This window comes from Saccostrea echinata, unplaced genomic scaffold, assembly GCF_033153115.1.
Source record: "Saccostrea echinata isolate AGI-Se365-2 ecotype Australia unplaced genomic scaffold, CSIRO_AGI_Sech_v1 ptg000012l, whole genome shotgun sequence".
NCBI classification, from domain to species: domain Eukaryota; kingdom Metazoa; phylum Mollusca; class Bivalvia; order Ostreida; family Ostreidae; genus Saccostrea; species Saccostrea echinata.
This window is the reverse complement of record NW_026889761.1, coordinates 21701678-21716916: the sequence shown is the minus strand read 5'-3', so window position 1 is coordinate 21716916 and position 15239 is coordinate 21701678. Positions and strand designations below refer to the sequence as shown.

The 15239-nt window shown below is 33.3% G+C and overlaps 1 protein-coding gene and 1 long non-coding RNA gene across 2 annotated transcripts; one reads left to right on the top strand and one right to left on the bottom strand.

Annotated features, from left to right (window-relative positions):
- Positions 1-3482: 3482 nt before the first annotated feature.
- Positions 3483-15183, top strand: LOC133185130 (uncharacterized). Its single transcript, XM_061320188.1, has 5 exons — positions 3483-3583; positions 4326-4496; positions 13231-13328; positions 13557-13696; positions 15067-15183. The coding sequence occupies exons 1-5, from the start codon at positions 3483-3485 to the stop codon at positions 15181-15183; spliced, it is 627 nt and encodes a 208-aa protein (XP_061176172.1).
- On the bottom strand, positions 8983-10005 carry LOC133186120 (uncharacterized). The gene is made up of 3 exons (XR_009721005.1): positions 9546-10005; positions 9228-9315; positions 8983-9066 (listed from the first exon to the last, which is right to left on the bottom strand). It is a non-coding gene; the product is annotated as an uncharacterized LOC133186120 (long non-coding RNA).
- Positions 15184-15239: the final 56 nt, after the last annotated feature.

Below are 15239 nucleotides of genomic sequence, written 5' to 3'. Positions count from 1 at the left end.
TTGTGAATTTCCTGGCCCCAGGGTCAGGGGTTCTGGTGAAAAGGGGGGGGGGTCTATTGATTATATAGTGAAAATGCATTAATTCTTTGAAAATCTTCTTCTCTGTTCCTGGGTATTAAATAAACTAACCAAGTATATAGTTATGATGAGCAAGAGTGCCTCTTCCAAAATTGTGAATTTCATGGCCCGTCAGGGGTTCTGGTGTTAGGGCGGAGCTCTGTTGATTATATAGTGAAAATGCACTAATTCTTTGAAAATCTTCTTCTCCGCTCTTGGGTATTAAATAAAGTAACTAAGTGCATAGTTATGATAAGCAAGAGTGTCTCCTTCAAAATTGTGAATTTTCTGGCCCCAGGGTCAGGTGTTCTGGTGAAAAGGGGGGGGGGGGGAGGCTCTATTGATTATATAGTGAAAATGCATTAATTCTTTGAAAATCTTCTTCTCTGCTCCTGGGTATTAAATAAAGTAACTAAGTACATAGTTATAATGAGCAAGAGTGCCTCTACCAAAATTGTGAAATTCATGTCCCCAGGGTCAGGGGTTCTGGTGTTAGGACAGGGCTATATAGATTTTATAGTGAAAGTGCATTATTATTTTGAAAATCTTCTTCTCTGTTACTGGGTATCAAATAAATTAACTAAGTACATAGTTATGATGAGCAAGAGAGCCTCTTCCAAAATTGTGAATTTCATGGCCCCAGGGTCAGGGGTTCTGGTGAAAAGGGGGGGGGGTCTATTGATTATATTGTGAAAATGCATTAATTCTTTGAAAATCTTCTTCTCTGCTCCTGGGTATTAAATAAAGTAACTAAGTACATAGTTATGATGAGCAAGAGTGCCTCTTCCAAAATTGTGAAAATCATGGCCCCAGGGTCAGGGGTTCTGGTGTTAGGGTGGGGCTCTATGGATTATATAGTGAAAATGCATTAATTCTTTGAAAATTTTCTTCTCCGCTCCTGGGTATTAAATAAAGTAACTAAGTACATAGTTATGATGAGCAAGAGTGCCTCTTCCAAAATTGTGAATTTCATGGCCCCAGGGTCAGGGGTTCTGGTGAAAAGGGGGGGTCTATTGATTATATAGTGAAAATGCACTAGTTCTTTGAAAATCTTCTTCTCCGCTCCTAGGTATTATTGAAACAAATTAAATACATAGTTATGATAAGCAAGAGTGACTCTACCAAAATTGTGAAATTCATAGCCCCAGGGTCAGGGGTTCTGGTGCTAGGGTGGGGCTATATAGATCATATAGTGAAAGTGCATTATTTTTTTTTTGAAAATCTTCTTCTCTACTCCTGGGTATTATTTAAACAAATTAAATACATAGTTTTGTTAAGCAAGAGTGACTCTACCAAAATTGTAAAATTCATAGCCTCAGGGTCAGGGGTTCTGGTGCTAGGGTGGGGCTATGTAGATCATATAGTGAAAGTGCATTATTTCTTTGAAAATCTTCTTCTCTACTCCTGGGTATTATTTAAACAAACTATGTACATTTTTATGATACTCAAGATTGCCTCTTCCAAAATTGTGATTTTCATGGCCCCAGGGTCAAGGATTCTGATAAGGGGGGGGGGGGCTCTATTGATTTTATTGTGAAAATGCATTAATTCTTTGAAAATCTTCTATGTTCCTGGGTATTAAATAAACTAAGTAAGTACATAGTTATAATGAGCAAGAGTGCCTCTTCCAAAATTGTGATTTTCATGGCCCCAGGGTCAGGGGTTCTGGTGTTAGGGCGGAGCTCTATTGTTTATATAGTGAAAATGCATTAATTCTGTTAAAAAATCCTGTCTGCTCCTTAGTGTTAATCAGATAAACAAAGTGATTACTTACATGTATGATGAGCAAACTTCTGGTCCCAGGGTGAGAGGCTCTGGTGTTTCTCGGTGGGGACGGGGGGCGGGGGGGGGGGGGCTCTATAGATAATATAGTGAATCTGTAGAAAAAAATGCATAATTTCTTTGAAAATCTTCTCTGCACCTGGGCATATCAGAGGCAAAAAGAGTAAAAGTTTTAATAAAGATTTTTGAACATCTGGACAATTTTGTCAAGCGTTCTGGTCCTGGCCAGGGCTCTGTTAATTTGTATGCTACTGAGAGGAGTTATTCCCCTTTGCCATTTGCTTTTGATAATTAGTCACTGTAAATAATGTACTTGAAAGGTTAATAGAATAAGAGAATTATGCAAGATTTTTTATCGTATAATACAAAAAGTACTTTCATAGTTTTTATGATCAGGTAGACTTGTAAGTAATAGATAAATAAAAATGAGACAAAAATAACTTGTGTTATTCAATGCTCATCAAAGACCAAGAGAGTCCAATGTAAGAGATTTCAACAAGGAATTAATATAGTACAGAAGCACTGATAAAACGTTTGTTAATATACTGTTTGGTGTTAGTGATAAATGGGGAACAGATCAGAACATAATTTATGAACTGATAATGAACACTAGACTAATTATTTTGTTGATCCTGATCACCCTATATTTCTTGCTTTTGGGCAACAAAGCTTCCCCTTTCAGTTCATTTTATACTCTATGGATCCTCTAAATTGTTGTATTATACTCAGGTGACCGTTAAGGCCCTCGGGCCTCTTGTTTTTTTTTATTTTTTTTTTTTATTTTTTTTTTTGGGGGGGGGGGGGGATTTACTAAATGATACTATTCAACATGTGAAATGAAAAAGTTATGATGTCTGGCGTGTACAAACTCATAAAATCATTATTACAGTGTGATAAATATTCTGTATATTAAAAATAATCTTCTATACACATATTAAAGAATAAGCAATGAAATCTTTATATCCATATTGGCATTTTTTTTTTAAATTTGCTTCAATATACATTTATACATTTAATAATTCTACAAATACAGGGGGCAGTGTGAACCCCCCCCCCCATGCTCTTCTTTTTTTCCCTAAGCGGAGGACACAAATTCTCTAAATTAGCTTGTTATATTATAAATGGGAGTATTCTAAAGTGATATTTCATAATGTTTTTTAAATTACTGAAGTGTGCTACAATTATTAACAAAGATCAGAGCAGTACGTACCCAGTTATAGGATGTTTTATGATAATGATGTTGTTGATGCTGTCCAGTATGGAATCCGGATAGGGCCATGCAGTTCACTATCGCATCATCGCACCATCGAGGTTTGAGTCGATAGTGCGATGACGCGATAATGCGATGACGATGAAGCGATGGTGCGATAACGATGAAGCGATGGTGCGATAGCGCGATGGCGATGATGCAATGGCACGACAATGCGATGACGATGATGCGATGGTACGATGAAGCGATAGCGCGATGGCACGATAGCGATGGTGCGATAGCGATGATGCGATGGCGCGATAGTGATGACGCGATGCTATATCGTGACATCGTTATTGCTTTATCGCACTATCGTCATCGTGTCATCGCACTATCGCTCTATCGACTAGTACTTTCTATAACCGGATAACATTCCCAGCAGTCATTGCACAACATGGCGTTTGTTGACGAAAAGATTCAAGAATATTTCTTCAACGGATACGATAATAAAGAAATCATATTCCTTCTTTGGAGTAATTATGGTGTGAAAATAAGGTAGGTATTATTAATTGTCAGAAGTTATGATAATATAAGTACCTGTATAGGCTAATATTTTCTCTAAGAGTAATAAAGGTACTATACATTAAATTTGTAGTCTCATTCAAAGATTGTTTATATGCGTGTTCTGCTTGTATGTATATATCTGTTATTTAGTGATTGAAGTTAAAATCTCCCATTTTAAGATACAGTATATTTTATGCATTATTTTTTTAAAATAATTAAGCTGTAGACATTTGAAAAGACGCATGACCAGACTTAATTTGAGAAGACGGAGATCATACAATGTGGATATGGCAATAAGGGCTATTCAGGTAATATTGCTTGTGTTTTATTTCATCTTTCTTTTTTGATAGATTGATCAAATCTAGAAAAATCGTCAGTAACATCTACATTTTGATGATAGCTCATTATTTTTAGTTAACTCATACAAATGTTCAAAATTTCATATGATTTACATATATTCTACTCAAAGGAAGAAATGATGTTCAGTGGACAGACTCTTGGGTGTCGTTCGATGAAACGAAGGCTTCTTCAGAAACATGGCATCTTTATAGGAAGGTATATTATCTTATTATGATTAATAAAGAGAATTCAAACGATGTGCCTATTGCTTATAATGAGTTTTATATAAATAAGATATTTATAATAATTTCATTGAATTTATTTTTTTTGTTAAAATGTAATGGTTAGATTTAAAATGGTTGATGATTAATTATATATATATATACTGTTCCAGGGATAACATGTGTTTATTGAGAATAATCGATCCTGATGGAGTTGATCTAAGAGCAAGTCACTGCTTGACAAGAAGAATGTATCTAAGCAATGGACCAAATTATCTTGCACATGTTGATGGGTACGACAAGTTGAAGCCATTTGGCTTCGCTATACATGGTGCAATGTGTGGGTAAGTTAATGTGCATCAGTTTTTAGTGTTCATTTGAGTCATGTAAGATTACAAGAATTTATGAAGTTATAGAATTTATGATTGTTATATACTGTTGTAGCTACATATCAGAAAACAATATCAACTATTAATCTAAATGATCAAATTCCTATCCTTTCAGATTTTCAAGACGAATACTATGGCTTAAAGTTGCAAAAACAAACAATGACTCTTTTGTTGTAGCATCATATTTCTTGAAATACCTGGAGGAAATAAATAGTTGAGTATATAATTTTTACAAATCAATGATAAATATATTCCTGAAACTGTAAATGCAGTTTAATTTTCACAAGTTAATTTTCTACTAAGTAACATTCTAAATACATTATTTTGTATTGATACAGAATAAATACACATAAAATGCATTATTTTGTAAAAAATATTTACTTGAACAAAGAAACCATATTTGTCTCAGTTCATGGTAGTATGAGTTTTCCAATACATAGGTGCTCCAAGGTGTGTCAGACTTGATGCTGGAACTGAGAATATATACATTGAGGGCATTCAAAAATCCTTCCGTTGGTACGATAATGATGACATGTGTGGAGAAAAGAGTTTATCAAAGGAAGATCAATGTCTAACCAGGTATGAATATGAAGTTTTTTTTTAAATAACAATATGATTTAGTAACTTATGTTGTATAAACAAATCAGATGAGTTTAATAACCTTCTAAAATCTGCACACCTAGGACTGAGTTCCAATTCCAGTTAACACTCCTGCAGTAGAAGTTAGAGTAATTTGCCCTTTGATTTGAAAATTGGGGGGGGGGGGGACTTGATCAAATCTGAATGGTCTACTACTCCAATCACAGTCAATTCAGTTAGTCCCAACTTAAGGACATACATAACGTAGTTTGAACTTTATTGTCTATTTCCCTGGAGTTGAAGAGTTATAATACTTAAAAGAACTGTGTGCTAAACTTTAATGTCCATATTTTCTGTTGTACACTTCTTCTTCAACAATTTTGGGTAAACAAAACATTTAGAATATATGTTTAGTTATTTTTGTATATTTTTCTTTGCATTATACAAGAATTTTCATCATTTGATAATATCTTTTTAAAACCCCTGGTAATGCATGCTAATTTTTTGTCTATGAACATCTGATGACACTATAATCTTAAATTAAGAATATCTTGAAAAATTATCAGTAGGTAAGGTATGTAGCGTATGTCCTTAATATAAGATAAAATAACTGAAGTAATTGAATACTTTAAAGATTTGTATGTGTAATCCTCATTTAAGTTTCTTTTCAAACTCTCTACTTTTCTGAACATTTTTCCTGAGGGAAAATAGATCAACTGATTATTTTCACTATTACTTTTCAAAGACCAAAATAATTCTTCATATTATTATCTTTCATAGGCGTCATTGTGTAATCTGATACCACAGATAATTTTAGAAATAATAAGTTTTGCAAACTTCATACTTTCATTATTTGCATCCGTTTCATTTAATAGAGTTCAAGGTGACACAGTTCTTTTTATAGTATTAGTTATACTACAGAGCCATCGGAGGGGGGGGGGGGGAGATGCAATTGCAACCCCTGAAAACACCAATATTTTGTTTAAAGTTTTGCTATTTATTTGTTTATTTCATATTTGAAAAAAAATGACCCCCAGAATGCAACAGACTTGTATGCATTTTTATTATAAATTTTCTGGCCCAGGGGAGGGATAACCCTCCCATACCCCTCTCCATATCCCTTTCTAGAAACCTGTTGTCAAATATTTGAAAATGAAGTCAGTTTAATGATTTAAAATATCTCTGCACATAATTTGATATACATATTATTGTTTCTGTATCATTATGAAATTAATATATGACTAATTTATGTGATTGTTTTATGCCCCTATGATTAAAGATTCGGGGTCCTTATCCATATAGCTTTGGGTCTGTCTGTATTTTTATCTGCAAAGACTTTAATGCACCAACATTTTTTGACGTAATGACCTTGACCATAGGGTTCGACCTACTTATGAAAAAACTTTAATTTTGGACATAACTTCTGAATGGTTGATGTTAGAGATTTCGTATTTCTCAAGTGTATTTCTTGTAAAAAAAAATCTGTCTTGGAGTTTAACCTACTTTTGTAAAACTTTGACCTTGGCCATAACTTTGAACGGTTGATCCTAGGGAAGTTGTGTATTCCTTGTGACAGTACCAACATTTGTACTCAATAACCTTGAAGTTTGACCTACTTTTGAAAAATCAGCCTTCAGTTTTTCAAAAACACATTTTGATTTAAGAGAATTGAACGCTGGTGGAGAACACTGAGAGAGATGGGCATCTCCTTCTGGATAGACTTGTTCAAAGACATGGAAGACCAAGGGATGTTCTCATCAGCAAATAACGAGCACATGTAAGAAGAGAAATAAATTCTTTATTTATACTTTAAAAAATTAAGAATTTACGCATTTATAACCTATTATGATATTTCTGCATGTTACCTAAATCCTTATGACTAAGACTAAACCAACCATTTATAAGTGTTTTTCTAATTAAAGAAATATTAAGAAATATAAACATTTTTTTACAGGAAAAATTTCACCCTGATTTTTTTTCTTGTTTTCAAAATTGACCTTTAAAATTTACCAATTTAGAGAATGCCTTCGCTTCTGTTTTATGAAAATCATCCAACAAGAACTTGATCAAATAAAAACAGAATGGAATAACCATTACATCAGAGCACAAAGACGCTATGATGATGATGGAAATCTCCCAGGAAAACCAGAAATGATGTTTTTCCACCCTCAAATTTTTGGTATTTTTCCTAGCAAAGATTTGTCTAATCACTAACTTTAATTTGAATATTTTTCTGTGTTTACCTTTCTCCTTCGATACCTTGGTTGTTTTTCAGTACTCAAATTTAAAACAGTATCAACACATCATGACTTCATTTTTTTATGTACAGGTGCAGTAGATTATAAATTTCCAGTGGATATTCATGACGTGCTAGAGTTTCAAAGACTATTTCCTAGTCCAAGCTCGACAGGATGTTGGGAGGACTATGCAGCATACTTTGATCATTTGCTTTTGGAGGGTGGGAGAATTGTTCCAAACACCACTGAGAAGGTCATGGAGGCTTTGAAGTACTTGGTTGAAAAGTTGTAAAATCCAAATTAAGATTAGAGAATAAATCATCACCTGATGTTTCACTTGACTTTTTTTCAATTTTCATGAAAAATATTGTACACTAATCATCAAAGTGTATGAATTAAAAGTCACAAACAGAAATTATTACTATGTTTATTGGGTCACCATACATGACACATTCATTAGAACAACTATTAATGAAAATTGCAAAATGAGGATATAAGGAAAGCAAACTGCTCTGAGAAAAACTTTTTTGGCATACAGATGCAACAATCTAGAATTTAAAATTCAAAAGCATGCTTACTACCACAAATACACCAAATATCAATTAATATTCCCATACAAAAATCAATGTCTTTTTGTATTATCTTTCCCTGAAGAAATACTCCTCATATGATTATCAATGTCCTTTAGTATTATCTTTCCCTTAAGAAATACTCTTATTCGTTAATATGACTATCATTGCCATTATTGAGTTTAAAAATTAATTGAATGAAAACTTTCAAAACATAGATATAGCATTGAATACATAAAGTTATTTTCTTAAGCAAGATGGAATCCCCCCCCCCCAAGTCATTGCCAACTACATTTTTCTGTGAAATTCCTCAGGGGGTTCTCCCCTAGATATTTCCAACAAAAGATCGCAGGTATGTGCACTTGGCAAACAGATAGGGTCTTCCACAAATTTAATTTCAAGCTTTTTGTGAAATCCTAGTGGAGGGATTGTTTCAGCTCCAGTCCAAAACGCCAAGAGCATGTTTAGATTAATTTTAGATGTACCTTCTGAAAGAAAAGGAAAATAAAGAGATGAGTTAGAAATACATGTCAAGTAGTATAGAAGTTGCAAATTTTGACTAAGAAAAGCATTATTGCCTCTTAAGGTCATCTTGCATTTACGTGTACCTTACCAACTATTTTCCAGGATATTCCTAATTTAAAATTATAGAGTCTCATCAGGTGTTTTAAGACAAAAAAAAAAACAGCATACATTACCAGGAGTTTTCAAAAGATGTAATATGATGAAAATCATTGTATTTTCTCAAAGAAAAAAATAACAAAAATATAGTGTTAGCTGGTATTTCCTCAACATTTGCTTCAGAGGAGGTAACGGCATTTACAGGCATCATTAAATTGTACAAAGGTTTTTCAATTATTGAACTCTTAATTAAATCAACAAGGGAATAAGAAAATAAAATTCCAACACTATGTTGTGTATGTCCTTAAGCTCATAAAAGTAATGTCAGCAAATATTCTGTATAATTGGCATTCTGGTGAAATTAAAGAAATAAAATTAATACTTTGAACAAGAAACCTGAATTCTGTTTATTAATCATAATAAGATAATATACCTTCCTATAAAGATGCCATGTTTCTGAAGAAGTCTTCGTTTCATCGAACGACACCCAAGAATCTGTCCACTGAACATCATTTCTTCCTTTGAGTAGAATATATGTAAATCATATGAAATTTTTAACATTTGTATGAGTTAACTAAAAATAATGAGCTATCATCAAAATGTAGATGATACTGACGATTTTTCTAGATTTGATCAATCTATCAAAAAAGAAAGATGAAATAAAACACAAGCAATATAACCTGAATAGCCCTTATTGCCATATCCACATTGTATGATCTCCGTCTTCTCAAATTAAGTCTGGTCATGCGCCTTTTCAAATGTCTACAGCTTAATTATTTTAAAAAATAATGCATAAAATATATCTTAAAATGGGAGATTTTAACTTCAATCACTATTTCTTAAATAACAGATATATACATACAAGTAGAACACGCACATAAACAATCTTTGAATGAGACTATAAATTTAATGTATAGTACCTTTATTACTCTTAGAGAAAATATTAGCCTATACAGGTACTTATATTATCATAACTTCTGACAATTAATAATACCTACCTTATTTTCACACCATAATTACTCCAAAGAAGGAATATGATTTCTTTATTATCTTTTCGTCAACAAACGCCATGTTGTGCAATGACTGCTGGGAATGTTATCCGGTTATAGAAAGTACTAGTCGATAGAGCGATGGTGCGATGACACGATGACGATAGTGCGATAAAGCAATAACGATGACACGATATAGCATTGCGTCATCACTATCGCGCCATCGCATCATCGCTATCGCACCATCGCATCATCGCTATCGTGCCATCGCGTCATCGCGCTATCGCTTCATCGTATCATCGTCATTGCATTGTCGTGCCATCGCATCATCGCCATCGCGCTATCGCACCATCGCTTCAACGTTATCGCACCATCGCTTCATCGTCATCGCATTATCGCGTCATCGCACTATCGACCCAAACCTCGATGGTGCGATGATGCGATAGTGAACTGCATGGCCCTATCCGGATTCCATAGTCCAGCGCGTCATATACATATATAGAATGATTCAGTGTATCACATTCCAATACATGATTTATATTCTGTAAATGGCGCGATACACAGTCCAGATTCTGTTATTGATGCTGTGATACACAGTCCAGATTCTGTTATTGATGTTGTGATACACAGTCCAGATTCTGTTATTGATGTTGTGATACACAGTCCAGATTACCTACATCTTGGTCCATTAGCGTACATATTTTTTATTTATGTTAAGTTATTTTTTACTCAGATAAATATGGAATCCTGATAGGGCCATGCAGTTCACTATCGCATCATCGTACCATCAAGGTTTGAGTCGATAGTGCGATGACGCGATAATGCGATGACGATGTAGCGATGGTGCGATAGCGCGATGACGATGATGCGATGGCATGACAATGCGATGACGATGATGCGATGGTACGATGAAACGATAGGCCGATGACGCGATGGCACGATAGGGATGACGCAATGGTGCGATAGCGATGATGCGATGGCGCGATAGTGATGGCGCGATGCTATATCGTGTCATCGTTATTGCTTTATCGCACTATCGTCACCGTGTCATCGCACCATCGCTCTATCGACTAGTACTTTCTATAACCGGATAACATTCCCAGCAGATATTGCACAACATCGCGTTTGTTGACGAAAAGATTCAAGAATATTTCTTTAACGGATACGATAATAAAGAAATCATATTCCTTCTTTGGAGTAATTATGGTGTGAAAATAAGGTAGGTATTACTAATTGTCATAAGTTATGATAATATAAGTACCTGCATAGGATAATATTTTCTCTAAGAGTAATAAAGTTACTATACATTATATTTATAGTCTCATTCAAAGATTGTTTATATGCGTGTTCTACTTGTATGTATATATCTGTTATTTAAGAAATAGTGATTGAAGTTAACATCTCCCATTTTAAGATATATTTTATGCATTATTTTTTTTAAATAATTTGAGAAGACGGAGATTGTACAATGTGGATATGGCAATAAGGGCTATTCAGGTAATATTGCTTGTGTTTTATTTCATCTTTCGTTTTTGATAGATTGATCAAATTTAGAAAAATCGTCAGTAACATCAACATTTTGATGATAGCTTATTATTTTTAGTTAACTCATACAAATGTTCAAAATTTCATATGATTTACATATATTCTACTCAAAGGAAGAAATGATGTTCAGTGGACAGACTCTTGGGTGTCGTTCGATGAAATGAAGACTTCTTCAGAAACATGGCATCTTTATAGGAAGGTATATTATCTTATTATGATTAATAAACAGAATTCAAACGATGTGCTTATTGCTTATAATGAGTTTTATATCAATATGATATTTATAATAATTTCATTGAATTCATTTTTTTTTTGTTAAAATGTAATGGTTAGATTTAAAATCGTTGATGATTAATTATATATATACTGTTCCAGGGATAACATGTTGTGTTTATTGAGAATAATCGATCCTGATGGAGTTGATCTAAGAGCAAGTCACTGCTTGATAAGAAGAATGTATCTAAACAATGGACCAAATTATCTTGCACATGTTGATGGGTACGACAAGTTGAAGCCATTTGGCTTCGCTACTCGGCTATGTTAAGGAAGGAAATGGAAAATTCGATCTTACGCACATACTTAATACGTATTATTTTTAAAAATCTTTGTAACAAAATAACTGTAAAAATGTAGGACAGGTAATATAGATATCCATAATGGATAGGTTTGTGGCTTACTCAGTACCAGTTACATCGCATGTATCAGCTGTGTGTCACGTGACTTGTATAAAAATAGAATTGTTCAGCTTAATGTAGAAAATGGAGCTAGTGCAAGGGCATACGCATGTTTTTAGAGAAAAAAATTGATACATATTAAAAAAGATTAACATTGGCTTCCCGAAAAGTGCTGGGAGCTAGTTTGAGCTGTTTCGGAAATACTCGTAATTTTGCCGAAAATGCGTTTAATAGCCCAGAATTACCACTTCGCTTAAATTCTGTCATGAATAAAAATAATGTTATGCCGACCAGAATCAGCTCCCAGCACTTTTCAAAATATACATGAAATAAGGAATTGATATTCCATATTTCAGCTCAAACAGTCTAGTCTATGCCCTTGCACTTTTGAGCTTAATCAGGTATACACTCATCGTGTTAGCGATATTCTTTACATACTTTGTCTTTGTGCAGCTCCATAGCACCTAGATATATTAATAATCTACATTATTGTTTTAAATAAATCATTTCCATTTAATTTTATTTATTAGATTTAAACATTAGCAACGGTTTAATATTTATTTAAGCATTTTTTTAATTATCAAACCAATGGATCCACGCCTCTAGATCACTTGTACTGCGTCAAGTCAAGGCTAGTGACGTCATTTATGAAGCAAGATTTGCTTCTAATAACTCGGCAGTATAGTTATCAGAGGTTGTGATTTTACATGCTATTATAATTAATTGATAAAATAAAAGAATGCAAGATGTTATTTACGCATTATCATGTGGTTAAATAGATTTTTATCGCTTGTTAAATTTTCAATGACGTCACAATGAAACTTCACATACAGTGCATCACAGATGTGAACTCAGACCTTCCTTAACATAGCTGAGTATACATGGTGCAATGTGTGGGTAAGTTAATGTGCATCAGTTTTTAGTGTTCATTTGAGTCATGTAAGATTACAAGAATTTATGAAGTTATAGAATTTATGATTGTTATTTAAGAAATAAGGTATCATTTTAAAAGTTTTATCGGGATGTATATACGGGTTGGTCATGTGATCAAATCCCATAAAGCCCGAAGGGCTATTTGATCACATGCCAACCCGTATTTACATCCCGATAAAACTTTTAAAATGATACCTTATTACTTATATTTACATTTGTGACTGATTTATAACAGATAGTAAGGTACTAAAGTTTTAAACCCATAAATGATTTATTTTTTTCAAAACTCAACGGTATAACTTGAATGTGTTTAACACGTCGATCACTTATGACGTCACTATGAAATTACGTAGATCGTTTATGACTAAACAATGAATTTATGGTCACATGACGAACGTGTTTTACACAGGTGTAAAAACGCCTTGTTCAAATAGTGTTATATAAGGGAAAACATTTGCAAATGTAAATATATACTGTTGTAGCTACATATCAGAAAACAATATTAATCATTAATCTAAATGATCAAATTCCTATTCTTTCAGATTTTCAAGACGAATACTATGGCTTAAAGTTGCAAGAACAGACAATGACTCCTTTGTTGTAGCATCATATTTCTTGAAATACCTGGAGGAAATAAATAGTTGAGTATATAATTTTTACAAATCATTGATAAATATATTCCTGAAAACTGTAAATGCAGTTTAATTTTCACAAGTTAATTTTCTACTAAGTAACATTCTAAATACATTATTTTGTATTGATACAGAATAAATACACATAAAATGCATTATTTTGTAAAAAATATTTACTTGAACAAAGAAACCATATTTGTCTCAGTTCATGGTAGTATGAGTTTTCCAATACATAGGTGCTCCAAGGTGTGTGATACTTGATGCTGGAACTGAGAATATATACATTGAGGACATTCAAAAATCCTTCCGTTGGTACGATAATGATGACATGTGTGGAGAAAAGAGTGTAATCAAAGGAAGATCAATGTCTAACCAGGTATGAATATGAAGTTTTTTTTTAAATAACAATATGATTCAGTAACTTATATTGTATAAACAAATCAGATGAGTTTAATAACCTTCTAAAATCTGCACACCTAGGATTGAGTTCCAATTCCAGTTAACACTCCTGCAGTAGAAGTGAGAGTAATTTGCCCTTTGATTTGAAAATGGGGGGGGGGGGGAGAGAGAGAGACTTGATCAAATATGAATAGTCTACTAATCACAGTCAATTCAGTAAGTCCCAACTACATGTAAATATAAGATCAAATAATTGAAGTAATTGAATACTTTAAAAATTCGTATGTGTAATCCTCATTTAAGTTTCTTTTCAAACTCTCTACTTTTCTGAACATTTTTCCTGAAGGAAAATAGATCAACTGATTATTTTCACTATTACTTTTCAAAGACCCAAAAAAAAAAATTCTTAATATTATTACCTTTCATAGGCGTCATTGTGTAATCTGATACCACAGATAATTTTAAAAATAATAAGTTTTGCAAACTTCATACTTTCATTATTTGCATCAGTTTCATTTAATAGAGTTCAAGGTGACACAGTTCTTTTTATAGTATTAGTTATACTACAGAGTCATTAAGGGGGGGGGGGGTGGGGCATGGATGCAATTGCAACCCCTGAAAACACCAATCTTTTGTTTAAAGTTTTGCTATGTATTTGTTTATTATATATTTGAAAAAAATGACCCCCTGAATGCAACAGACTTGTATGCATTTTTATTATAAATTTTCTGACCTAGGGGAGGGATAACCCTCCCATACCCCTCTCTGTACCCCTTTCAAGAAACCTGTTGTCAAATATTTGAAAATGAAGTCCGTTTAATGATTTAAAATATTTCTGCACATAATCTGATATACAAATTATTGTTTCTGTATCATTATGAATTTATATATGACATATTTATGTGATTGTTTTATGCCCCTATGATTCAAGATTCGGGGGCCTTATCCATATAGCTTTGGGACTGTCTGTATTTTTATCTGCAAAGACTTAAATGCACCAACATTTTTTGACGTAATGACCTTGACCATAGGGTTCGACCTTCTTGTGAAAAAACTTTAATTTTGGACATAACTTCTGAATGGTTGACGTTAGAGACTTCATATTTCTCAAGTGTATTTCTTGTAAAAAAAAAAATCTGTCTTTGAGTACCAACATTATAATAATTGACCTTGGAGTTTAACCTACTTTTGTAAAACTTTGACCTTGGCCATAACTTTGAACGGTTGATCCTAGGGAAGTTGTGTATTCCTTGTGACAGTACCAACATTTGTACTCAATAACCTTGAAGTTTGACCTACTTTTGAAAAATCAGCCTTCTGTTTTTCAAAAACACATTTTGATTTAAGAGAATTGAACGCTGGTGGAGAGCACTGAGAGAGATGGGCATCTCCTTCTGGATACACTTGTTCAAAAACATGGAAGACCAAGGGATGTTCTCATCAGCAAATAACGAGCACATGTAAGAAGAGAAATAAACTCTTTATTTATACTTTAAGAATTTATGCGATTATAACCTATT

What these genes read in the sequence shown, in the direction of transcription:
- LOC133185130 (XM_061320188.1), top strand. Translation starts at nt 3,483, where the DNA reads ATGGCGTTTGTTGACGAAAAGATTCAAGAATATTTCTTCAACGGATAC. An exon ending in AATTATGGTGTGAAAATAAG is followed by an intron (nt 3,584 to 4,325) that starts GTAGGTATTATT and finishes ATACTGTTCCAG; the next exon opens with GGATAACATGTGTTTATTGA. An exon ending in ATACATGGTGCAATGTGTGG is followed by an intron (nt 4,497 to 13,230) that starts GTAAGTTAATGT and finishes CTATTCTTTCAG; the next exon opens with ATTTTCAAGACGAATACTAT.